The 26,277-nt window shown below is 44.8% G+C and overlaps 1 protein-coding gene across 2 annotated transcripts in view; it reads left to right on the top strand.

Annotated features, from left to right (window-relative positions):
* The window catches only part of B4GALT5 (beta-1,4-galactosyltransferase 5), a 126,067-nt gene that overhangs the window by 90,522 nt on the left and 9,268 nt on the right, over positions 1-26,277 (top strand). For both annotated transcript variants that reach the window (XM_054698181.1, XM_037500192.2), the window contains exons 2-3: positions 16,615-16,749; positions 25,579-25,692. In XM_054698181.1, the coding sequence (XP_054554156.1) occupies positions 16,632-16,749; positions 25,579-25,692 (232 nt within the window). In that variant the 5' untranslated portion in view covers positions 16,615-16,631. The remainder of the gene's footprint in view (positions 1-16,614; positions 16,750-25,578; positions 25,693-26,277) is intronic.

The raw sequence follows: 26,277 nt of genomic DNA, 5'->3' as shown, positions 1-26,277 counted from the left end.
GTTTATTTTGTGTCCTAAGGTGGAAAATGTCTTACGCTCTTGACTTAAGAAGATATTTCCACCAATCACATTAGCCAAATCCATATGTAATAATTATGGAGAGTGTGACTCTTAATTTCTGGCTATATTTTCTGCTTTATCATTCAGCTGTGTAATAAAAAAAGCAATTCCCACTATTCTAAGCAGAGAGTTCTGCTTCAGAAATCAGAAATAGACCAAATAGAATGAAAGAAGTCTTTATTTTGATGTGATTTAGCATGCTGCTTAGGGACTGTCACATACAAAAGCCTGAGGTCATGGAATGTGGTAACTTGTTACACCAAAAATCACAGTTTATGTAACATTTTCCAAAGAGCCATACTCCAAATAGTATACCCTAGGCATATTTACAGCAGGCACTCTAGAGAAAGCAAGTACATTTCATAAAAGTATTCAGTAATTATATTAAATGTGATTGTAGTAAACAATCCACATAATAATCCAAATAAAATTTCTTTTTAATTGAAATAACATAACATTACATAGGTAGGTCTTAGGTGTTCATGATTATAAATCAACATCTGTATATACTACTTGTGGGTGGATTTTTTTCTTTTTTATTGAGGCGACACTGGTTTACAGCACCGTATGTGATTAAAGGGAGTAAGTCCAGACCTGTTTGGGTGTGTTATCACCACGCCACCCCCACCACACCACCCTCACCACCCAGAGCACCCCTGGTCCTTTACCACAGTCCAGTGGGCCCCCTCCACCCTTGCTTCCCATCCCCAAATAAGAGATTCTTCAGCAAACCCACACATAGGCTGTTTAAAAAAGACACATTTGAAGTTCAAAGATCCATCATGCAAGCAGAAGAAAGGTGTGGTTAAAAACAGCATTAGCAGCAAAAACATAATCACTAGCAAGTGTTTACACTTTGCACTTGGGATCAGAGATCTGTGTGTTCACAGGCCAACCGGTGTGAAAGGGCGAAAAATAAAAATCCTAGGATGCCTTCGCAGCGCTGAAGTTGTCAGTGGATTAAAGAACTGTGTCGTCCTGGAAATGCTGCAGTGAGGGAGCTGGAGCAGAGGCGTGGTGCTGAGGGGGCCGCGGGGGCGGGAGGAGATGATAGAGCATCTCCCCAGACGCAGGGTCTGTGGCGGTGTTTTAGGACCAGACTTGTGGGAGGAGATTATTTTAAGACTTTTCATAATTCAAGATGAACTTGTATTTTAGTTGCGTGTGGACCGTCTTTGCACAAAGTAGTGTAGTTATGGTTATCTGTGAAACTGGTGGTTTCCTTTCTGGTCTCTACACGCCAAGTGCCACTAGAAAGTTGTAGTTCTCTGGCTAATATGCTAGGGTTCTTCTGAAATGACTACAGAAATACCCCAAGGAGCAAAGAAGTCATCAAAACCGTTGCACGCTGTAAAAGATAGGCAACACACCTCCAGTCCCACAAGTCTGGAGTGAGTATGTCTTTCTGCAAGCAGAAGAATGCAGAATTCTCTGCTCTCAGGCTGATTCCCCTTCCATATCCCCCCTCCCCCCCCAAGAGCAGCAGTCCTGGTCAGTATCCTCCCAGAGCAGGAAGTTACTTAACCATGTTCTCGAAAGAACCGAAAACTACTGCTTGTAGTTTCTCCTCCCCACTCCCCCAGGGCGGCGGGGACAGGCCTTTCACTGATCCTCTCTGGCTGGGCCCTCCTCCCTCCAGCTGGCTGCCTGCTCACTGTGCGTGCACCTGTTCTAACCCTGGTACCATGTGGCCTTCCCACACTCACAGCCATGGCTCAGTTGCCCAGGAGCACAGAAAGTGTTGCCCGTAAAGCAAGAAGATTTGTAAGGGAGAGATGACTGGCAGGTGTTTGAGCCGGCTCATGAAGGTGCTTATTCACTCTCTCTCTCTCTCTCTCTCTCTCTCTCTCTCTCTCTCTCTCTCTTTTTGGACAAGGTGAGTAGTCTTCAGTCGGTAGCTTAATTCATCTCTGCTATTATTGCTGCTCCCAGCATAAATGATTTAGCTCAAATGCAGAATAATCTCATAAATTTACTTAGTATTGGTGACCTGCTGTGAGCCACCTCTTCTCGAGTGTGGTGCTGTGACCACAAATTAGCACAAGACACTTGAAGAGAAGAAAATCTTTCTGTGACTTCACTTTAGAAGGGCTGTTGGGGTAGAAGGTTAGAGTTGAAACCACGTGGCCTTTTCCTCTTTCTTTTATTACGTAGTTCACAGCTTTCCTGTAACATTTTTTAAAAAGTCACTTTTTGTCTGATAATATTTTAATCCCTTCGTCATTTATCAGTTACCCTATCAGTGGGCTGGGATTCAGACATGCCAATCCCTGTGGTGGAGAGGCTGGGGCTGGACTTGGGTGGATGGAGGGAAGAGGCAATAATAAAACTCTCAACCTGAAGACTCAGGGGCTCCGTAGTTTAGAGTTCAAGAATTCCATTTATTTTAGGATGGCCCCAGAGCAAGTGCAGTGACCTTGCCCTACGGATGAAGTCACTCAGCCTTTCATGATTTGCCAGATCGTTGTTGAAGTCTAGAGCTGAGAATTTCACTCCTTTTTAACAGTGATCTAATTGTGAAAAGCACAGATGGATACTGACAGTTTACGAATGTTAAGCATTTGCTGATTTTAAAAATAACTGTGAGAAAGGAAAAGCAAGGTGAGAAGAGAGGCTGAAAATCAAATAGCCACGTTAGGTTTTGGATTTTCAGACACCAAAAGAGGCCAAGCAACACAGTCACATTAGATTTGCTTGGGTAGTTAGACTAGTTCAGGTTTTGCCTTCCCATACGCTGAACCCTTAGTGTATTGATTTTAATAGCTTATCGGGCAGAAGCATCTGCAGACAAATCCACAGGGTCATAAGCCAAGGTGAGTGTCTAGAGAGTTGATGGATGGGGTGGGACATGTTAATTGGCCTCTGAGTGAAATAGGAACTCTGTTAGGATTCCTGTCCCTTGATAAACTTATTCCCTCTGGCAAGCTTGTTAATATTTAAAAATAAAGTGCATAATCTATTACGAAACACCCTAATTTAATTTTGTAGTATTTCAGTGCTATATGGGTGTCTAGAAAGGGTCAGTATTCTAAGGCCTTTGGGTTTCCTGAGTGTTAGCTCTTGATTGCCTCAGTTTTTTCAATTCTAGGGGTGTGTAGGCCTAGGAAATGTTTTTAGTCTGAGAGTAAGGCCAGTGTCAGGAATTAGTCATATTTCTTTGGTTGAACCCATGGATGTAATTGAAGAGCACCCCAGAGCAGCCAGCCCTAGGGTGCTGCGTGTAAGGGCCAAGGGGAGTCCAGCTGGGTGTGAGCTTCACTGGACTCTTCTCTCCCCTCCCTTTTCATTCTCAGCTCATGCTTTTGTTGTGGTGGTGGTGGTTTTTTCCCGTGAGTTTTTCTTTTTCTAAATCTCGGGGGTTTTGTATTTACATTCTGAAAATAGGAGCATCTCTGTCTGCTATGTTGGCGGCTCCAAACAATCTCTGCTGCTGTCGTGGTGACTGGAGTTGGGGAGTGGAAAGATCTGAAATTGCAGAGACGGGTTCTAGGCTTTATGGCCTCTTCTAAGTCATGCTAAGCATGAGGAGTTTGAACTTGACCTTGAAAACAGAAAAGCCATTCAAGGACTAGGTGAGAAAATAACAGGAAGATTTATTTTTAATTTCTCTTAAGCTCTTCTATGAAATTATAAGTAATGAGTAAATGCAATTCTTGCTTCCAAAAGCAAAGTAAAGACTTTGAAGCAAAGAAAAGCCACTGCTTCTGCTTCTGCTTCCCAGGGGGACATTAGTAGGGTATTAACCTGTACTGTATTTTCTGGCCCATTTACACCGCAAATCAAACTTCTCTCCCAATTTTTTATTATGAAAAAATTCAAATATACAGAAAGTTAGAATAACACACGGAACTCATTATCTTGCAAGGGTCAACAGTTATTATCATTTTGCTTTAACTCTGTTTTATTCTTTTCCCAGAGCCTTGTGAAATTAAATTGTAAATAAAGGTCAAGACCTCTTAATATAATAAGCTTACATCTTTTTTTAAAAGAAGGATATTTTCCTGTATAGTCACAATGCCATTATTGCAACCGAGAAAAGAGTATTTTCTTAAGAAATCTCCTATCTCGTCCATATAAAAATCTCCACAGTGGGGCTCATGTCTTAGCGATCTATAGCTGTGCTCTGCCCCCATCACAGAGAGTCAGCTGCTGTCTTTCCACCCTCCACACTCCCCACTGGGGTAACTTTCTGAAGCTCCAGGCCAGTTGATCGTGGACTGCGATGTTCTGTATACACTGGCACGCAATAGTGACATTTAAAATGAAATCATTTTTCACGAGATGTCTTTCATGCTTTTCTCCCCAGCACCTTAGGCCTCACATTTAGATAGGTTTGCAATTTTGCTTTTATAAGGTGAACATCCTTGAACATGCTTATTTGTCCTGTTACTTCTTTGGGATGAATACCTGAAAGTGGGAGCTCTGTGGTTAGAGAGCATGAGCTTTTCTCTCTGCTCTGTATTTGCCAAATTGCCCTCTGTCCCTTAACACCTATTATGTGCCTGTCAGCAAGGTATGAGGTACCTGTTCCCTCACAGCATTACCGACCTTTTTATTATCAGTCTCAGGAGTCATTTAGACAATTTCCAGTTTCATGCTAAAATCTTACGTTACATATTTGCAAAGGCATAGAAGAAATGAAGTTGTTGGCAGATAGCATTTCAGAGTTGAGGAAGTTCGATTCTGTTAGATAATTACATTCTTTTAAATCATCACCAATCAAGAGGAATTTAACAATGGAGACCAAAGAGACAAAAATTAAAATGTGGTTTTCACATTGAATGGAAGAGAGTAAGAGGAAATCTAGAAATGAGAAACTCTTTTGAGACGCATGTTCTTTCCAGCAGGCTGCAGGGTCATTGCTGGCTTTCATTTGCACAGGGGGAGGGGCTCCCAGAATGTGCTTTTCCACCTAATTAAGGTTTCACTCCCCACTTTATCAAGAAAGGGGACTGAGTGCTGAAGATCGCCCTTCTGGAAAGGAAGGCCCCCGGTGCAGGGCAGTGAAGCCCTACTCCTGCGGCCTGGGAGGGCAGGGCGGGCGGACGAGTGTTCATCTGAAGTGTATGTGAGCCCGTTGAAGAGAAAACAATGAATTTTATAATTATGGGGTTTGGGGTTGAAAGAGACTTTGCAGTCTAGTGCTTCTCCAGGTCCAAGGGAAGGGAGAGGACTGAGAATTTCCAGGGGCTGTATCGTTTATAAAGCACATTCAGTACCATGTAATTTATATTTTGAAAACATTCAGTGGGAATATAAACTAATGTTTTTTTTTTTGGAAACCTTTTTGTAATATACCAAGAGCTGGATGGTTTTTGTGGGTTCCCGGTGTGTTGGGGTAGGGTGTCAAGGACTGAGAAGACGGTCACTAATGCCGTGGTCCAGACGCGGCTGCATCCGCCAGGCACAGGACTCGGGTCAAACTTGTTGGCCTCTGGGGTCCAGAAGTTCACCTCCTCCCCGTTTTTTCCTTAGGAGGGAGACTCTCGAGAGGCTCTTACCCCAGCCATCGTGTTGTCCTCGTGCCACACACGGGCCCTCTTGGCGCTTGCTGCCTGGATCTCTAGGCCTTCTGCTGCTAAGACGCTCCTCTGGGCTTCAGGGCCGGGAGGGCGTGAGGAGAATGTGGAGCATCACTGGTCACCTTTCCAGAACAGAGTGCGGGTTGGTGTTGACTATTGCTTTAGAGCTGCAGTCTGGCCGGCAGAACCCTCTGCTGCTGCTGGTCCGCGGCACTCTGCTATTTCCCTATTACATATGTCTTTTTAATGTAAAGAAAACTGGAGAAACAGAAAAAAGATGGAAAAAAGTCAACCCAGATTACTGATACCTTGCTTGCTCTATAGTTGTGTGTGTGTGCATGTGTGTGTGTGCACGCGTATTTTTGGTCTCGTGCTTGTGCTGATTTTTCAGCAGTAATCACTATCACACAGAACTGTTTTCATGCTGCGGGTGTTGGTCTAAACGGGCTATGATTGTTCACATTCATAGCTTTTTGTCTTTAAAGGTCTATAAGATTCTTTCAAGTGTATGTGCTAGTTAATTTATTTGTTATTTTATTAATTTTGAGTTGCTTCTCAAGTTTTGCTGTTAGACACAATGAAGAACTTCGCACATAGAAAGCCCTCATATTTGGAATAGTTTTCTTGAAGTTGCTAGATCAAAGTGTGTGAACATTTTCATGGTTTTCTTGAATTTGCAGATGATTTTCCCAAAGGCTTATAACAATTTACACTTAGACCAGCACAGTTAGGAAAGTATCCGTTTCTCTATCCTCTTTTCTGCCTTATAGAATCTGTTTTGTGTCGCTACAGAAAGAAAAACCAGTATGCTTCTGACTTGAGAAAGTAAGACAGCTCCAGCAAATGGCAGTTAACAGCATGCTGTGTGCTGAGCTTTAATTCATTAATTTAATAAATAGCTAAGTGCCTACTATTTATCAGACTTTGTAGATGGGGGGAAAAAAGAATAGAGACAGTCTGTACTGCTAAGGAGCTTGTAGGCTGCTGGGACAGACACGCTCAGATTACAGGGGTGGTGGACAAGCGTTTTTGTCTGGCGGGGAAAGAGCCCCATACAGCGCTGTGTCGGGATCTGGAAAAGCCATGAAAAGTGCCCTTAAGCTTAGCATGAAGGTGTTGCCAGAGTATTCCTTCAGAGGAAAGGCATCTGCAGCTGCAGGAGGCTGAAATCATGTGGGGAGAGGGGAAGGTTGGGAGAGTTGGAGCTGGAGAAGGTTGGGCCCAAGAGGGCAGCAGGACCTGCCTGTGTTGCTCTGCTGGTCTGCGTCTCCAGCACTTTTCTCATCAGTGACATGTCTTCAGCCACCGGACTTTACTCCCAGGGCAGAGCTGGGTAGATGAGGCTTTCTGCAAGCAGCACCAGAAAAGTAATTTACAGTTTTCTCTGACCCATCATTCAAGTTAGTGCAGTGGTGATGCTACTGAGAGTATTTGGAGAAACAAAATTGAAGCTCAGATTCGCTAAGTGGTCACCATGGGTTATTCAGCTGGTCAGTATCTGTTTCAACCACATTTTTATTTCTAACCTCATGTAGTTTAATCATTTAACAGATCATAAACTAACAGGTCTGTGGAAATGTTTGCCAGGTGCTTAGTAGTTGTTAATTTTTACCACTTTGTGTTTATTTTCTTCCCTTAGTAGCTGGGAATAATAATTGGAGGGGGTGGGAAACGTAACTTGGGTCATTTTTCTGCCCCAAATGGGCAGGAGTGGAAAAGCAAAAGATTCATCATATGAAGTTTTCCCACCAAAATAAATTTTGGAATTCTTTACTCTCTTAACTAACTCCCCCCTCCCCCCGCCCCACATACACACCCACACAGAGTTTCTTTAAGCACTTTTTGTGTGAAAATTCTCACACAGTTGCTCCAGAATATTTAAATAGATGTGTCAAAGGGTGTAAATTTTATTGTCAAAAAATTCTATGCATCTTAAAAATAAAAACAGCTTCCCCCCCTTAAATGTGTGTCATTGTGCACCCACAACCTTAAATTTTAATCTCTCCATGTGTAGCAAAAGTATCCAACATTTTAAGCAGAGCTGAGTGTAAAAATTCAGAATTCACATCAAGACTTCAAATTTATCTTTGGAAACTTAATAAAATTTTGGGGGATGCCCTGATTATGAACCTGGCACCCACTGCTGAAGTGGAATGTTAGAAGCCAGTCGTGTATGTGATATTGACAGTGATGATCCAGATAAAGCAATCAGGAAGCAAAGTGTGGGAGACCTGGATTCAAGGATTTCCTAGGTGTCGACAGCCAGAGAGGTGATGAAGCATTTCAGAAAAAATTGAACCCTACAGACAAAGACAGGTTGCAGAATCTTGGCTCCACACTGTCAACGTTACTTATCCAAACCACTGTCTACTTCTTTATAAAATGAGGGTGATGTCCTGCCTCTCGGTTTATTTTGGGGTGAAATGAGATAGTGTATATGGGTACTTGGAAAGGCACTGGCACACAGGGATGCAAGACTCCATCTCTTTATAGCAGAGTAAGTGGGTTCATACTGCATAGAACACCTGCTGTGCAAAGTGGTAAACTCTAATGAACTCTGATTTGAAGGGTGAGATGAATTATTTTTCAGATTCTGTTTTTTTCTCAGAAAATATTAGTCCAAAGGTAGTGCTGTTTTTGCAGCTATTCTAGCATAGCAAGCCATTCCTGACACGTTCCTGTTATTTGTTTTCCCCTAATTTTGATCGTATCTTACATATATACCTTATATGTGGGGGGAAGACCACACAACCTTCCCATTTTCTGGTGTTTATTCCTTTTCTGCTTCTGTTCCCCTGTATCCTCTCCCTCTCCCCCATTCTTCATTTTATTTCGAAAGCACAGGCATGTGAATGAGGTATAAACCTTGATTCGTAGATTTGATACCAGTTTCCTGTAATAAACTTGACGTATTCTCAATCACAGGTGGTCTGGTCTGTGGGGGTGTTCAGAACAAAGATACCCGATATGTGTAAGTCCAGGGGACGACCCTGCTCTGACAGCCCCCTGAACACTGAGCCAGCCCCCTGCTGACTGCCTGGCCCAGCCCCTCTCCTGGCTATAAGGTTGTCTTGAGAAGCCCGCTGTGTTCCTTGACATCTCCCCTCTGCTCCATCTGCTTGCTCTGGTCAGCAGCCTTGTTACTTTCCTCCTGCTGCTTCATGTGGAGACACATCCTTGCCTTGGGTAAGATTTGGACATGCAGCTTGCAGTGAGCATGTGGGGCTCCTCATACAGAACCTTATTCGGGCCATCCCAAGAAGTTCTTCCTTCTAAAGAACTGAAGTCAGCTTCTAAAAAGCTCAGTCCTTCATCTGGAGCCATGAGTTTTGAGTTTGGGAGAATTTACTTGTTGATGATACCTATGAGTTGGCCCACCTGACATGTGATCCTGGATCATGAATTTTTTAACGGGAGGCCCCCGAGTACAGCACAGAAAGCCCTTGTGACCTTTCCCTCCTCTATCCTTCTAGCCTCTTCTCACAGTATTTTGTTGTTGTTTTGCTACACATATTCTCCGCTGCAGCCATGCGACGTGCCTGTAGCTCCTCAGATGCGTTTTCCTGCTTTATGCCCCTTTGCCTTCCTCAGAGTGGCTTGCTGACTTTCGTCCTCACGATGTTTCTGAAGCTGCTCTCCTGTGCTCCCTGGCTGACGTGACTAGTTAGGAGATTCTTTGCTGGCTCCTCCATGAAAGACAGCAGTGCTGAATGCTATTTACAGTTGTCTTTTTATCTGTAGAGCAGGAGCACTTCCTGCTAATAATAGGTATATATTCCATGTTTCAGCTGTTCACCTTTCCAGTGTTTCTTTTTATAAAATATGTATATGTATATATATAAATATATATAACATTTCACCTTATTTCTTAAACCATAAGTAACAGATCACAAAATTGCTCTTTATCCCCCCCTTTTTGTTTTAAAAACCTTTTTATTTAATAATATGTTCTGGAAATAACTTCATTGGTTTTCCTTGGGGGGGTGCGGTTTGTAAATTTTATTGAAGTAGAACATGCACAATAGGTACATTTTTTTCATTTTTACAAAATGACCAATACCCAGGTCAAGAGAGAAAGAAAACCAGACACCCCCTTTCAATCCAGTAGCTTCTGTGAACATGCTGTGAATGTTCTGGTAATAACCCCAGCCCTGGCCTAGAAGGCAGGATAACAGAACCATCTGCATGGGCTAAGTCAGAACTGGCTCACTTCCTCTTCTGTGAAGCAGCCATGGAGGAATGTGCTGCCAGCTGGTAGCAGGTGAAGCAGCCATGGAGGAATGTGCTGCCAGCCTTTCAGCCCCCACTAATAACCAAGTAGCCAGATAAAGAAGATTTAAATAACGGGTGCCTAGCGTGACATCTCAGTGTGTCCTTCCAAATCAGGGAAGTGTTTCAGTCCCAGCATCTGCCCTCTGAACTAGATGTCGTCAGTACTTCTTCAGGCCTAGGTAACAGGAAAGAGCTGAGCCTATGGATGAAATCCAGAATTCCCATCCCTCCTGAGAAAAATTACTCCTTGTCCTATCTGTGTAAACTAAACTCAAATGTGATTGCTGGGACACTTCTCACAGGGAATATCTGTCAGATGCTTCCTGAGTTTGAATCCTTGCTCTGATGATTTAATAAATTCTGTAACTATTTTTGAGACTTTTCAGTCAACACTACAAATTTTTTTTTATTCTAGTATGGACGGACTTTTGGCTTCTTTCCAGTTTGGAGCTATTTGATTGGTCATTTTTTATTGCCTCATAGTACTCCACCCATGTGTCCCTCCAATCTCCATTGGTTGCTATTCCTATTATGAATTATGTTGCACAAGATTTTCAATAAAATTATGCATTATATTAGGAATGTTAAAAAAAACACAAACAACTGAATAACTTTGTGAGGAATAAGAGTATCAGTATGAGAACATATTTTGGGAAGAAGTAACCTATTTGGGCAGCTCTACTCAAACAGTAAAAAGGAACTGCTAAGCTTTTCTTAGGGACACCGGCTAACTCAGAACATTTTGGTTTCCTCTCATAAAGGATCGGGGTAGTGCAGCATTTAGAGACAGTCTTGAAATCCCATATTCTGACCTCCTTTGACACAGCTGAGTTCAGAATACTCAATTGTTTATTGTCCTGACGTAGATAACTCATTTATTCAAATATTTATTATGCATCTTCTGTGTCCTGTTCTTCGGGTAGGGTGGGGTGGGGGACACAGCGTTGAAGGAAGCAAACAGCAGTCCTTGCCCTCCTGGGCTCACATTCTCCTGAGGGAGCTGACAACAGACAGGAGAAACAAGCATGTTAAAAAGGAAAATAGAAGAGGTTGTGTATGTGTGTGGGGGGCGATTTAATGAGTGGCCAGGAAAGGAATAGCATTTTTTACTAAATTCCCTGTTGCTTACCAAGTAACTGCAGCAAATGGTGAGAATACACATGGTCAGATAAAAAAGTAGGACCTTATAAAACCTTTGTTTCTGTCTTCTCCTTTTGGGTTCATTGTGTCAAATTATTTTGCTCCTAATCTGCAATGTCAGATTTCATTATCTAGTGAGGCATTTTTATGAGTCAGTCATTTATAAATGTTTGTGTTCAAGGGAAAAATTGTGTTACTTGATTCAGAGAGACATGGAGGCTGACTGGAATGCTAATGGACGGGGAGAGGATGTCTTCCTATTAAGGGACAAGAGGGAAAAAGTACTCTGCTGTGTGACTGAGAGGTGACCAGAGGGTAGGAGACCTAACATTTTGCTCCCGGAAACCCTCCCTTTAAAACCATGGCCCACGGCTGTTAACTCTGGCGTCTGGGTGGAAATTTCCATTTGGGTAAACTGGATGAGGCTTATTTTTCTCATCTGCGTTATAGACATAAGTGATTCCTCAACGTAGATACTGGGGCTGGGTAGTGATTACGATTGCTCCTGAAAGTGTAAAGAAGTGATTGGTGAACCTGACTTTAAAGTAAAGTAAATGTTTTACTTTTTACTACCCTCATCATTTTGTGCCTGTAGCATGTCCTGCCTTGGGCCACTGAGGCCTAGTTTTGTGTGTAAAAACTCACACAGGGAGGTAGGTGCCCAGCGGGTGCGGGGTGACGCAATGGAGGCTTGAACAGCCATGTACCCACTGACGTTTGGCTTTCAGCTGTGATTCAGCCACTGTTGGTCAGGAACCATAGGACTGGAAAGCACTGCTTTTCAAATTAAAACTTATCAAAATGTTAGGGAACACCCAACCTCACGCCTCTCTTTTGACTTCCCTAACCAGGTGACCTTGAGTAAATGACCTCTGAAAGACTTTCTTACCTAAAATAGTAAATCAAGATATCTGCTTCACAGACATGTGAATTTTAAATGAGGCACTTGAGATGGAAAGCAATGTATGTGTGCATATACCCTTCCTGTTTCAGCCAGAGCCATGAGCTAAACTTAGTAACGAGGCTTGTCATAGCGATACTTGTAAGGTCCTGCAGTTTGATCTGTATAACCAGCTGCATGAGCGCAGAACAGAAGGGCAGCTTAGCAGCAACATATCTACGAAGATTAAGAGGATTTTGTCTCCTGCAAGTTTAGAATGAATCAATAACAGGGTGTGACTGCTAGTTATACCCACAACATTCAGCTAATACTGCTTATTTACCAGGAATGGAGTCTTCAATTCTGTTATTAATATCCATGGTAATGCTATGCATGTGGGTCTCCAAGAGTGGGCTTGAGGAATAGTACCTTGGTAACAGGGGCAGGGAGGGATGTCGGGGTGTCAGGGCTGCTGGTCCTGCTTGTCTCTGGGCCACCACTGCTGCCTGGACCATGCTGTCAGCATGGCGCTCGCTGCCCGTTCTCCAGTGTGGATCATCGGCCAGTGCAGAGGACAGCAGCCAGGATGGCGAGGGGAGCTGTGATGATACTTGGGTGGTACACGAAGAAAGGAAGCTGTCTAGCTGGGGTGGGGGGGAATTAGGTGGGATAGAGGTGTGAAGGTGGAAGGGTTGAAAATGCTGATGTGTGGGAAACGATTTGACTGTTCTGTCAAGGGACAAGATGGGAACCAGTGAAACAGAGTGACTGGAAAACATTTTGGGCCCAACCCAAAGCAGAATGGAAGTTGGCTGTGTTCTTGGAAGGCATAAAGTTTTTCAGTGGTGTGGAAACATTCAGTGATATTGCAGTGTTTTCGAAAATCTCATCCAAACCCGAGTTTATGAATTGGTGATGATTTTCTTTTGTTTGACTATTTTTTATTTCCTCAGCCTTTTATTTATTTTTTGCAACATTGTCAGAGTTCCTGTGGAGAATTAGAAACAGCATTAGTATCAGTGTAAATTTATTAGTTGAATGATAAGACTAACGTGAGATAATTGTTAGCATACTAAGACAAAATAGAAACAAAAGCCAAATTCTTGATAATCAGTAACAGTACTGCAGGAATTTGAGAAGGGGATGGCTGGAGATGTGATTAGGGAGTTTGGAGGGTTAATAAGATTTGTCTGGCAGAACCTGGGAGAGCAGAGACCGTAGGTGAAGAAGGCAAGGGACATAGAAGGCTTTTGAGCAAGAGCGGCATGGATAAATCTGTAATTAAGAAAGAGCCATCTGGCAATTTTGCAGAGGAGATGAAGATTTGAGAGCTATCTTTCTGTGAGAATCATTTAAACCTTGTGGGTGCATGAAATCTTTGAGGGAGAGGTTATAGCTGGAACACAGTGCACGTGGTCTTACCACCTGGTGGTTAAGAACACAGGTACATGTGATTTAAAACCAGCCCTCAGCTGACCTTTGTGAAGCTGTGCGAAGAAACCATAGCCTAGACGTTACTATAAATTGGATAGCGTTACTTGCCTCGTAGGATAATTATGAGGAGTAAATGAAATAAAGAATTATGTGATTACGTGCTCAATAAATGTTACCTAATATTCTTACTTACTGTGAAGCTGAGGTTCCCTAGGGCAGTGTTTCTGGAAATGTGGGCCTCAGACCAGCCCATTGGCCTCACCTGCAGGCTTGCTGCAGCTATAGATTCATCCCAACTCCCAGGTGTACAGACTGGCGACTCGAGGGGTGAGGCCTAGGAAGCAGTCTCTCCGGCTGTTTGCAGGGAAGTGTTTGCGACATCTCCTAAGGAACCCTGTAGTTGGCATGGAGGATTGGTGGACTGTCTCGGAAAGAAAGTTTTTCAAGGTGGGACTAAGCAACAGTGCCCCCTGCGGTGTGGACAATGAAGTATGGTGTAAACTGTAAGACTCGGTAATGTATTCTTTGCAGTGCCCCACTAGTAGCTCTTACACAGCAGTCAACAAATATTTGGGGTTTTTTGGGTGAGTGTGGTGGAGACTTCCCCACACAAGCCGTTCTTGGACACCAGCAGGTATCACGGGTTCAGCTCAGTTCAGCCCAGTGTGGACACCATCTACCAGAAGGTAGCGATGGCTCCACGGGCTAAGGGCTGGGTCTCCTAGGGCCCCCTCCGCCTCCACTTCAGACGCCAGTCTCCAGCCCCAGCTACTGCCTGCGCTCTGACCAACCTCGGCTCCCACGACCTCCTCCTCAGGTTCATTTAGTTTGCTGGAAGACTATGAACTCAGGAAACCCATTTACCCATGAGGTATTTTCAGGAACTGCCAGTTGGGAGATGCTTGGACAAGATATTATTATTATTATTATTATTATTATTATTATTCCACTCCTTCAGGAGTGCCATTTGCCCCAAATCTCCATGTGTCCACCCTCCTGGAATCTCTCAGAAGGGCCTCCTCTTGATTTTTAATGGGGGCCTCAGTACCCAGGCACATTTGATTAAATCATTGGCCATTGGTAATTGGGGGAGATCTGAAAGTTCTTAATGGGGGACGGGGGGGTGGGAGACCCATCTTAATCCCATGATTAATTCCCTGGTAGCCAGACCCCATCCTTAGGTACTTCCCCCCGAAGTCATCTCATTCACATAGCAAGAGACATGTCTTACCACTCTCAACTTAGGGAAACCCAAGGCTTTTGTGAGCCAGGAACCGTGGGTCCAGATCAGATATATATAAGAGATATATTTTGGTCATCTGAATCTTATAAATCACAGTATCACAATATTACTGAAGACAACTGACTTAGTAGCACCTTGGGGGTGGGATGAAGATTTCAGAGCATTTATGTATAATCTCCGTATATGTGTGATCAAAATAGCAAATGATGATAATACCATGGAACCACATTAGAAATTTGATATTGGACAAAATTCAACTCTTATGTTCTGCAGAGACTTCCGGACTGTCTGCTGTGATAGGGGCTGTGCTGTCCGCTCGAAATAGAAAAGAGCTCTTGTTTTCAGTGGCTTCCCAGATTGACACTTTGCAAAGGATTTGATGCTTTCTTTTTTGGTAACCTGTTCTGGTTACAGAGACTAAACACTGTACCTGGTCATTTTTTGACAGTGCCGGAAGTTAAGTGTGTGGCCGCCTCCCGGTCCAGGCAAGGCGTCATTGGAAACGCCTGTCTCGTTCCTGAAAGCATTCTGACCATTGATGTTTTTTGTTAATTATTTTATGACTTGGCCTCTACCATGATGATTTGACAAGATGATTTGAAATTTTTTGAAAGATAATTAATGTCCCTGTTGAACATCGGCCTCCCGGGTTTCCATCACGGACAGTCGTGCCGTTTGGTTTGTTTCCATTCCCACACCCGGCCCCAGTGTAAGTCCCAGACACAGAGCTTGAAGCAAACTGACTTCTGAGCTTCATCCATTTAGTCTGTTCACTGCCCATCATGTGCAGGACAGTGTGATAATAATGAGGAAACAGTGTCTACAAAACCTGTCTTGTTGGAGAGCCAGAACGGACAGCCCAAGGCTGAGTCTGTTAAGTCTGCAGGAGCGTCCCAGGTCACAGTCATGTACCTGCCCAGGCTTGGCTGGAGGTCAGCCAAGTGTTCAGGTGATCCCTAGTGTATACCAGAGATAAGATTGGTGAATGCGTCCCTCCTGTAAGTCATCCCTCTTTTACAGTGAGAGAAAAAGTGAGTAATTTAGTGTGGCTGCTTCGGAAGCTGTTTTTAAAACCTTAAGCTTGCTTGGAAATAGATGAGAGTATTTGAGAGTGGAAGTAGAATACAAGAATTATATTTTGATCTATTTGAGATCTCCTACTTTGAATCATAGAGAGACTTCCAGAAAATCCAACTGGAGGTCACTCCAAAGACAACAGTGCTGGACCAACCCAAACAAACATTCCTTAAGTGTTGTAGCAGCTCCCGCCAGCGTCATGCCACCCGCTGCTTCTCTTTGCTTTTGGCTTTGGGGCTGAGCTGGGTGGGTAGTGAGTTCTGTTGATATTCTTGATCTTCTTTTACTTTCCAACACCCCCCAAAGAAAAGCAGCTGCAGCCTTAGTCAATAGGTCCACCAGATCTAGATTTGTGTCCCCAGCAGGTGGAGCGGCCATTGGTTTCCTTTCACTGAGTAAGCCATGGACACCAAGGAGGAGGTCTTAGAGCAGAAGTCTTCTTAAAAATATTTTCATTGTGAGCCTCCCTTGGTGGCGCAGGCGGTTGAGCGCCGCACTGTGAAGCTGTCTGCAGCCTCTGCAGTGCCGGTTCGATCCTGGCTGGCCAGCGAGGGTCCCACATGGCGCGCAGACCTCTCCTGTCTCCCCGCTGCTCCCCTCAGCAGTGTATTTCAGTTGGTCTGCCTGTTCTGTTCCCCACTCTGTCTCTGGTGAATCCTTTCACCCTCTCGCGCATCTGGCCTGTACCCTGGTTCTTATGTAAATGAATAAATAAATCTTTAAAAAAATTTTTTTTCATTGATCTGTAAAGTTCTTTCCGATAATCACAGTGATGGCACATAGACTGGGTATCAAAGACCTAATAGAAGTAAATTCATGGTTTTCCTAAAACTACTGACAAGTGCAGAAATTTCCCTGAGTCCATTTGCTACCCCAGGGATGTTGGTGTCCAGAAAACATTGGCCCCCATATGGAAAACAAAGTTACTTGTGTTTTAGTGATTGTTTTTTAATTCACCTCTTTCCCTTCCTTTCTGTCCTCTGCAGTGAACACCTACCTCTTCATGATGCAAGCACAGGGCATCCTAATCCGGGACAACATGAGGACAATAGGTGCTCAGGTGTACGAGCAGGTGGTTCGGAGTGCCTACGCCAAAAGGAACAGCAGCGTCAATGACTCAGGTATATTTTTAGTAAAGAGGTGGTCTGATTAGAATTTCTCCTCCCAGGAGTGGTAAATTTGGTTTGAGTAATTATTTTTGAGGGAAAAAAAGAGGGAAGGCTTGGCTAGTCTCACTACTGAAGTAGAAGCTCTGGCAAATCCAGTCCTTGTGTGTTTGCTAACAGTATATTATTTTCTTTTATATTATATATTTTTACATCATTTTTCATTTTTGCACAATGTGTGCATTTTCATCTTGGTTATATTCCCCATACAATTCCCACCCCCCTTATTTTAACCCTCACCCCTCCTTCCCTCCTGCTAACAGTATTTTAGGGTGACTAGCTGACTCCATTTCACTCCTCATACTTTTCAGGGAGGGGGAGTTTAGGAGTATTTTTCAAAACCTCTTTTTTTGGAGTAGTGAACCCCCTCAAAGCAGATTAAGCCTCTATTTGGGAACCAGCAAAAACAGGATCACCAAAAGCTGTTCTGGAAATAATTTGTATCCAACTGGATCAATGTGTTACTTTTATTTTATTTTATTTTATTTAAAGATTTATTTATTTATACAAGCACTGGGTACAGTCAGAAGCACGGGAGGGTGAGAGAATTCACCAGAGCCAGAGCGGGGAACAGAGCAGGCGGACTACTGATGAAATACACTGCTGAGGGGAGCAGCGGGCGGCAGGAGAGGTGTGTGCGCCGTGTGGGACCCTCGCCCAGCGGCCGGGGATTGAACCGGTGCTGCAGAGGCTGCGGGCAGCTTCGCAGCCCAGCACTCAACCGCTGCGCCACCGGAGAGGCCCTGTTACTTTTATTTTATGGGGCTTGTTTGCTGTTTTTTGAGTTACATGTGATGGTGGTGGAGCTGGTGCCACTCCCCTGGGATTAATCTAGCCCTGGGGGACACACAGGAGGAGCTGCTCCGACCCTTTCCTGACTTTGTTCAACCCAGTGGGCCTTGTTTACCTGGTTGTTTGTGCTCTAGAGAAACTGAACAACTCTCCCCCCATCTCAATCGAATGGTCAGGGACAGTCTACAGATCAGAGCTCCTGGAAGTTTCCCTGGCTTCCCTTCCCGCCGGGGCGGTTCCTCCTGCGGTTTAGTCCCAGCTGCATGCCTGGGTCTGATGGTCAGACTCTCAGCTTTGAAGAAAACTTTTCAGATGATTCAGCTGAACATGGCAGTGACAGTCACAGCGTGATGGACACAGGGGAGGACATTTCTGCTTCAGCCTTTGAAACTTTCACCCGTGGCTTTTATTATCTTCTTAGCACTAGTTGTATAAAAAAGGAAAAAAGCACAGAGGTCAGATAAGAGCTTGTTCCTGAAATGTGATTTTTAATGTTTTTATAAAAGACTATATTCATGGCAAGTTCTTTACCTTTGAGAGAAGGCTGTCTTTTTTTATGTCTGTCTTTCTCACTTTATCTCTCTCTTTATAACTTTTTTTTTTTAAGATTTATTTATTAATGCATACAAGAACCGGGGTACAGGCCAGATGCATGGGAGGGTGAGAGGATTCACCAGAGACAGAGCAGGGAACAGAAGAGGCAGACCAACTGAAATACACTGCTGAGGGGAGCACCGGGCAAGACAGGAGAGGTCTGCCGTGCCATGTGGGTAGCTCCCCGGCCGGCTGGGATCAAACCCGTGCTGCAGAGGCTGTGGACAGCTTCATAGTGCTGCGCTCAACCACCTGCGCCACCAAGGGAGGCCCTCTCTTTTTAACTTTTCCAAAACTGAATATAGGGATTTATTTCCAGACGGTTAAATGGGACCGCCATGAGACTTCTGCCATCTGACTTGGGATGGTCTTTGAGATTTCATCTTGCTAGGCATTCACAATTTGCTTCTTATTCCTTTTACTGAGGAGTAAAGCACTTCACTGACTCCTTGCTGATGTCACCCACCCTAGAATAATAAACTATGCATGTATTTTTAAATACTCTTTTGCCCAAATCAGTCTGCTCTTACTCTGTAGTAAGTTCAAAGATTGAAGCTCACTGCAGAATCTGAATTTGCTTTGCAAGTACCGGCAAATGAGAATTATTCTGTGCTGTTCGGGATCTCAAAGGGAAGTGAAATCCTTCAAAGAACTGACCATCTTGTTCTCCTCTGCCTGCCGGCTTAGCAGCGCAAGGGGTGAGCGCCCTAGAGGCGGACTTCCTTTGTTCATGTTTGCAGAGCAAACATGGGCTCTTCTGAGCTTTTTTAGCTCCCAGACAAGCCTTCTATGCTCTGCACGGGACCTTGCGAGGACTTCCTCGGTTCCCCAAATCCTGGGGAGGGCCGAGCACACTTGAACTTCCTCACCCATGTGGGGACAGGTTTTGCAGACTATTCCTCATCTCACTCGCATCGCATGTGGCTCAGTTGGGTGGACAGGACTTTATGTTACTTCCACTTTCACATGTGTTGAACACTATCTTGGGAGAGTCGTGGTGGCTCGGTCACCTGGCTTTGACTGCCGCGCACCTACCCCTGGCCGAACTGTGGGAGCTGGGGGCCCTGTGAGCTGCTCGTGACGACTGCAGTGGCCTGACTCCGCGGTCCGCATGTCCTTGATGAGGCTAGAACATCTTTCTGGGCATTCAGTAAGATAAGACTGTTCTCTCTCAGAAGTCAGAGGGGTGCATGGCAGGACACCATCCCTACACCCCTGGAAGTTCTGCTCCCAGGAGTGCACAAATTCCCTGAGGGGTTGTCATCTCTGCAAACAGAGCACAGAAGCCAGTTGCGCACCCGTGGGAGGCGTATCCAATGACCCATTATCTTTTGACTACTTTGCCTGCGTTTATTCTGGAATTACCATAGCCAAAGTAGTTCTTCATTGGCATCCCCTGTCCATACCACGCCCCCCACCCCCATGGAGTAATTACTCATTCCCTTCATTGTTAATGTGTCTGTTTCCCTCAATGGGGAAGCCTCTGCCTTTGGGGACTGTGTTACTTGCATTATCTCCTGGCATCCTCAGGAGAACTCAGTAAGGCAGCTACTGTGTCCCGCTTTAGGGGTGAATGGGTCTGGGCACAGAGCACTGGGTGCGGTGGGGGCACTGGGATCTGCTGATTTTCTGCCACGGTACCTGCCCCCCAAGCCCCTACAATACCCTCACGGCCTCTGTCTTTTCCGTGTCTCCAGCGCCTTGTGCACTGCTTGGCATGTAGGATGCTCGCAGTAAATGCTTTTTGAGGGTGTGAGTGAATAGTTCTAACAAGAAAACACATTTTAAGTATTGCAGCATAATTTTGAGATTACTCACCATCTTGATTGGCTTTTGTGTTGTTGGCACATCCTTGGTGACTAAAGAATTACTTCATTGGGAAGCATCTCTGATGAAGAGCCCATCATATTTATCCATTTCAAATCAGTTCTCTGCCAAGCAGAGTCGAGGTGTTTTTTGGCCTGAAGATGCTGATAGCCAGATGGACCAGCCCTGGAAGAAGAGCCTCCCCCCGCCTCGATGCTTCTGTCCTGCTTGCCTTCTCTTTCCTTGAAAGCTGAAGTGCTGATTGTTTATTAAGAATCTGCTTTTGGGGATCAGGACTGTGAGTCTAAAGTGCCTAAAGCCTGAAGTGATGACTTGGAGAAGCTTCTTGTTGTCCCTGAAAGTTATTATTGTGAGTGATTGTGAAGCCCGAAAACACTTGCAGGGGGTCGGGCACCCAAAGGCGTGCTGGCATTCAGAGAAAATTCTCTGGATCCATCAGGTCCAGCCCCTTAGTTTATAGATGAGGTGAGTGGCTGAGTGCTGGTGCTTCTCATCCTTAAATAAGACTTTCCAGGTGCCATTATACCTAGTCAGTGCTAACCAGAGGCGCTCTCTTACCCCTGTGCACGCGTGCACACACACCTCCTGCGCACACGGTCGCACCCCAGTTCCCCCTCATCACACACTCCAGAAAATGTTCACTTGTCACAGCCTTCAAAGCAGACCTGTTGTGACAGGAAAGTAAGATGGATGAAGTCCTTGCAGCAAGGTAGGTGGTGTGGTCGGAGGGTAGATGTTCTCAGCCTCCGCCTCTTGTGATGCTCACTGCTGTCTCCATCTGCTCTCGGCAGGTAGACATGCGTGCGTCCGTGTTAACTCACAGGAATGCCTAGTCTTTGTTTTATACATACCTGCCCCTGCGATATCTTTCTCATATTTACAAATTTCCACATTTTTCAAGCAGAGAGGCAATGTTTGGTCTTTTCTCAAATGGGAGGAGAAGGAGGTCCCCCCCCCCCGCTGGAATCTATGGTCCCCACTTTCCAGTCTCTCTCACCCACATTTGGAGCACTTGCATTGGAGTAGCCATGGAGTAGCCATTGGAGTAGCTGCACCTTGGCATCCCTGGTGGCGAGGGGTGGGAGGACACTTTAAAAAAATACCACTGCCTGCACCCCCAGATGTCCGGGGTGTGACTTGGGCATTAGGATTTTTAAAAGCTTCCCAGATGAGATTCTCATGGGTCAAGGATGCCGAGCAGTGTAATGTCAAACTATCAGCAGCTGGTAGACAGAAGTGTCAGCACAGGAGACCAGTGGAGTCCGTGGCCGTCTGATTGTTGGTGGGGAGTCTGTGGGCTCCTGTTTCATAAATATAAGAGCAGCCACTTTCTTTGCTGCTCTGTGTCCCTTGTGGAAGAATAGATCCTGATTTGAAGTAGATTAGATTTACATTAAATGGGAAAATCAGCCATGGAAGGTCAGTAAGTTTCTTTTTCTCTCAGCAGTTCCCTCATTCAGCAGATATGTAACAGGGTGGTCCCCAGGAAAGGGGGAGGTTCCCTGCCCCACCCAAGGGAGGGTGGAGCTGAGCAGGGAGAGGAGAAGAGGCAGAAGAGACTGAGGAAGGAGGAAGCAGGATGGAGCCAGGAGACCTGGAGGAGGCGCATGGAGCCTAGACACATGTGAAGAAACTGCCTTGTCTTTTGGTCGTGGACTGGGTGACACAGATGTAGGTGAGACCCGTGGGGAGGTGACAATGGCAGCTTTTATCTTGATGTTGATTTTGCTCTTTTCCTTCCGGGCTTGTCTGGTTGTTTCTGACCCTTTTCTGTGGGTCCCCACTGAGAAATGCTTTAGACTTGTGGCAGGCTTTGGGGCCTTGTTCTGGGCCGATCCCATATGGATGGACTTTTACCCACGAGGGGATGGGTCACTTTGGGTGCTTCATTTAAAAACTAGACTCTTTGCCTTACCTGTATTGTTTCCGAGTTTTATTAAAGTTCCTTCCCATTAAAGTCTCATATGTTTTGTGTTGATGCAGCGGATGGCAGAACCCATTTAAAATAGGCAGGTTTGCGGGGTTTGGGCTGCCCCTCTCCCTGTCCCATAACAGATACATGCCTCAGAAAAGTAAGAGGTGGGTGTTGCAGCTCTAGGAGAGAGTGTGGCATAAACCCTTGCTAGGCAGCTGGAGAACTAGGATCCGCAGTCACCAGGCAGTCTTACTGGTCGTGAGTCTTCACGGAGGGTCTCTTCTGCCCTTTCCATGGGTTTCCATTGATATGGAGACAGCAGATTTTATTTACATTTTTACGTAAAGAGTGAAACCTGAGGAAATTGGTTTTTTACCCCCTCCCAAGTAATAGGGTGAGGTTATGTAGGATTTCTACTTAGGAGCTGTTTGAAAGATTTTTTAGAAGAGTCATTATTAATTTAGTAATCGGAAGGAAAAGATAAATTGCATTTTGTTTTGATTCATGCTAGGTGTTACGGTTTATTATTAAATCAGTGTTTGAAGAACTTAGAAAGGAATTTATCAGAGCCTTCAAACTAACCCCCCCCCCCCAAAAGCAGCATGATTTAGGTTAGAAAGGGTCTTGTTTCATTTCCTGCATTTTTTCCTCCTTACTTCCTGTTCAGAGTATACCTCTAAGGCTTGGTTCAGTCACTGCCCCAGAATTATTTTTCTCTTCTGTTTTTGTTGATTTGCTTATGAAAATGCTTATGGTGACCCTTTGGAAATTTCTTATTTTCTAGGCAAATGCAATTACCATGATGCTGTTTTCCACCAGCTTCTCACTCCCTCCTCACACACAACATAAACGTCTTTAGTACACATGAAACTTTTGATTTTTTTCTTAGAGAATCATTTATGTATTAAAAATGTATATGAAGCACTATTTGTATGATACATTTATATGCACACTAATATTAAGAAAAATCAGAACTGTCCAGAGTAACAGTGAGCATTGTCGGTTCTTGACATAGCTTGTTGAAGTGTTAATACCTTCAGAAAAGGCTCAACTTTAGACAGGTTTGCATGTGTGAACTGCATTCGGGCCAATTTAAATGCAGTTTCCACTTTTATGGTTCCTGTTGACTTAGTTTCCTTCCGTCTTTACATAAATGCAAATGTACTCTTAGTGTTCTTTAGGGTGTTCTTGGCTGTTCTTCCCTCTCCCCTTAGGAGACTTGAAATTCTCCAAGTTGCTGTTCGTTGAGGTTTGTTTTCTGAGAACTTGCAGACTGTTCGCCACGTGTCTGTATAAAAGGATTCACTGAACTCCAAGAACCAAATGGCTGGTTCAGTGAATCCTTTACAAAAAAGGAAAGAGCAAAGTGGGGATCCTGCTCAGTGGGCTATGGGGGAAGACCGTCGGTACCTTGGCGGTGATGGGGGTGTTGTGGTAACATGTAACTGAGGGCTGTGATTTTATAACTCTAAATCATGTAGTGTTGTAAATGAATGTAGCCTTTATAATAAAAATAATAAAAGAGTTAAAAAAAAAAACAAAAACCTGAGTTGAAGATTCTTGAATTCCAGGGTACAGAGTGATGCAAATAGGATGCTTTAATTTTCTTCGAATTAGCATGCATCCAGAAGGTTTGGTGGGAGATTTCAATACTCTGAAAAATAGTGCAGTAGCACAGAAAGATCCCTACCACAGAGTTCACTGCAGCTCGGCCAGCACGCACCAGCCTCCTATGAGTTATCCACGTGGGGGCTCAGTCCTTTGTCTCCATCTGTTAAAAACCAGCCAGGAGTTTGGGGGCCCCTTCCCATTATAGTCTGCTTCATACTCCTAAAATGCCACTAAAATGACAGTGAGGAGAGAGAGAAAGAGAGTGTGTGTGTATTTAATGGCATGAACCCTTAGGGACGAGAAGAAAGGAGAGGCCACAGCAACAACTTTGGAAGTTGGAAGGCAGGTAGACCAGTAGTAAGGATTTAATAGACTCGGGAAAACTGTTCGTGTCCTAGCAGGAAAAACCAACAACCACCTTAATTTATATGCTGAATCTCCCAGAAGTTTAAGAATTAGCAATATCAGGTACTTTTGGAGATAAGAATAAATGTGGCATCTAAGTTGGGCTGAAAGCTACTTAAAAAGCCATTAGATGCTCAGATGCCCAAATCCCCGTTCCCATCCTGACAAAGAACTGGAGACTTGATAACCTCCAGAGAGGCTAAAACAGAGGGTCCCTCAGTTTGGGGGGACCTGGCTTAGATTAGGGTGTCTTCTGCCCCTTTTTCCTCCTTGGTTGCAGGATGCTTACATCCAGAACAGTCCTGTTCTGGAAGGAGATTTGCATAGACTTCTGACCAATCTGATCCAACAAACCAGACTTCTGGCCAGAATACCCTACAGTCCAGACCCTTCCAGTTAGCTAATTAGCATATGACCATGCGTCACATGGTGCTGCAGGTCAACACAAACAAGAAGCAACAACCTGGAAGAACAGACTATGCTAGGAGAAGAAAACTTAAAAGGACCATCACCTGTATTCCCAAGGGGAAAGAAGAAGGAGCACAAACCCGAAATAAGAAGTGAACATACGAAAATAAAGGGGGCTCTTGTTGGACAGTCAAAGTATATGATACAGAAAAGATCATTAGAAGAAGATCTGGGTAAAATTGGGGAAACCTCTTGGAAGGTACTGCAGGAAAATGGCGGGATGGAAGGAGGACCAGCATCCCTAGGTCACGTTCTCTGTTCTTCAGAAAGAGCGCGAATGCAGAAGGGAGGAAATCACCGCCATACCTCCCCTCCCCCAAAGAAAAGTTCCAGAACGGGACATGGACTTTCAGATTTTAAACACCCACTGAGTGATCGAGTAGACTTCCAGCAAGGCACACCAGTGTGAAATTTCTCAAACAGAAAAAGGCCTTTTCACTTCCAGAAAGAAATTAGTAGTCAGCTTTTACAAAGGTCGGGAATTGGAATGACTTCAGACACGACAGGCATGCTGGCTCCAGGAGGCTGTGGACAGCACCTTCACAATTCTGAGGACCATTATTTCCAGCCTAGAATTCTGTAAACCAGTCAAACTGTCAATGAGGTGAGGAGGAACAGAAACAACTGGAGACACAAGGTCCCAAGATCAGTTTTCCATCCCGCCTTCTCAGGAAGCTACTTGGAGAACGTTCTCCACTGAGTGACAAAAAGGGGGAGAGACTGGACTGAGTACAGGGATGCTCCCTCCTGCCTCCCTGAGGAGCACAGGCTCAGGGGGTACAAAGGGAAGCGGGGGCATCGCTGGGCAGCCTTGAGAAGATGGACTTGAGGGAGCACCTGGTGCCTGTGAATGCACGAGGGGAAGTGGAGAGGAGGGCCTGGTGTTGAGTTTCTCATTTTTCCCTGTAAAACTTGGTGGAAAATGGGGGAGGGATGCCTTTTTTAATTGTACAGTAGAATCAATTTACTCTAAACTGAGGACATAAAGGGCTGTGATACCAGTAAGCAGAAATGGGGACTGAAATAGTATCATCTGGTTCACAACAAACGTCGTCGTTGTGGGTTCGGATTTGTAGCTATGTTAAAGAGCGGGTCTGAGCCCAGGTCCCCTGTGAACTGTCTAAGAACCCTGCGAGTGCCCGTCTGAACTGCCTTTTCTCTTCCCTCTCCAGATTACCCTCTTGACTTGAACCACAGTGAAACCTTCCTACAAACCACAACCTTTCTCCCTGAAGACTTCACCTACTTCGCAAACCATACCTGCCCTGAAAGGCTCCCTTCCATGAGTGAGTATTCCCCTCGCTCGCACGCCTCGGCTTGGAGCTCTGGCTTCTAACTTGAGTAAAGTAAAAGGGAGCGTGTTCTTGATTCCAAAACCCTCCGACATTGGAGACCAGGATCATGGAGCCGCTATGGCCTCGCTCCTGCCCAGCCTGTCCACAGAGGCCTGTTTCCCACATTGCCCCTCTTTCCTTTGCACCTGCCCCCGCCGGTGTGATTTGGAGCCTATTAGGATGTCCTAGAGAAAGTCTCGGCAGACGGTTTTGTCTTTCAGTGTAAATCTCACACTGATTCTAACTTGTTTACTATGGAGAAGTTGGTTTCTTAACGGCGTGGTATTTAAAATTCTCACGTTTTCTTTCTCTATTTTTCCTTTTCTTTCCTGGAATGCCAGGTGTAATCTAAAGCAATGACAGTGAACAGCTACACTTTTTCTTTGCTGCTGGGCATTTAGATAGCTCCACTTCCTGAGTGAAGCAGCGATGACGCATGTCTGCAGCTCAGACGTCACAGTCAGGGTCGCTGATAAGTTGGTTGGAACACCCTGTCTATACTTGCCTCGACTGCCCAGGCCAGGCCCTGGGCAGCTG

The sequence above is a fragment of the Talpa occidentalis genome, unplaced genomic scaffold (genome assembly GCF_014898055.3).
Source record: "Talpa occidentalis isolate TD23 unplaced genomic scaffold, MPIMG_talOcc4v2.1 talOcc4.10, whole genome shotgun sequence".
NCBI lineage: Eukaryota > Metazoa > Chordata > Mammalia > Eulipotyphla > Talpidae > Talpa > Talpa occidentalis.
Note: the sequence above shows the minus strand (reverse complement) of the source record. Positions and strands in the feature narration are given on the sequence as shown.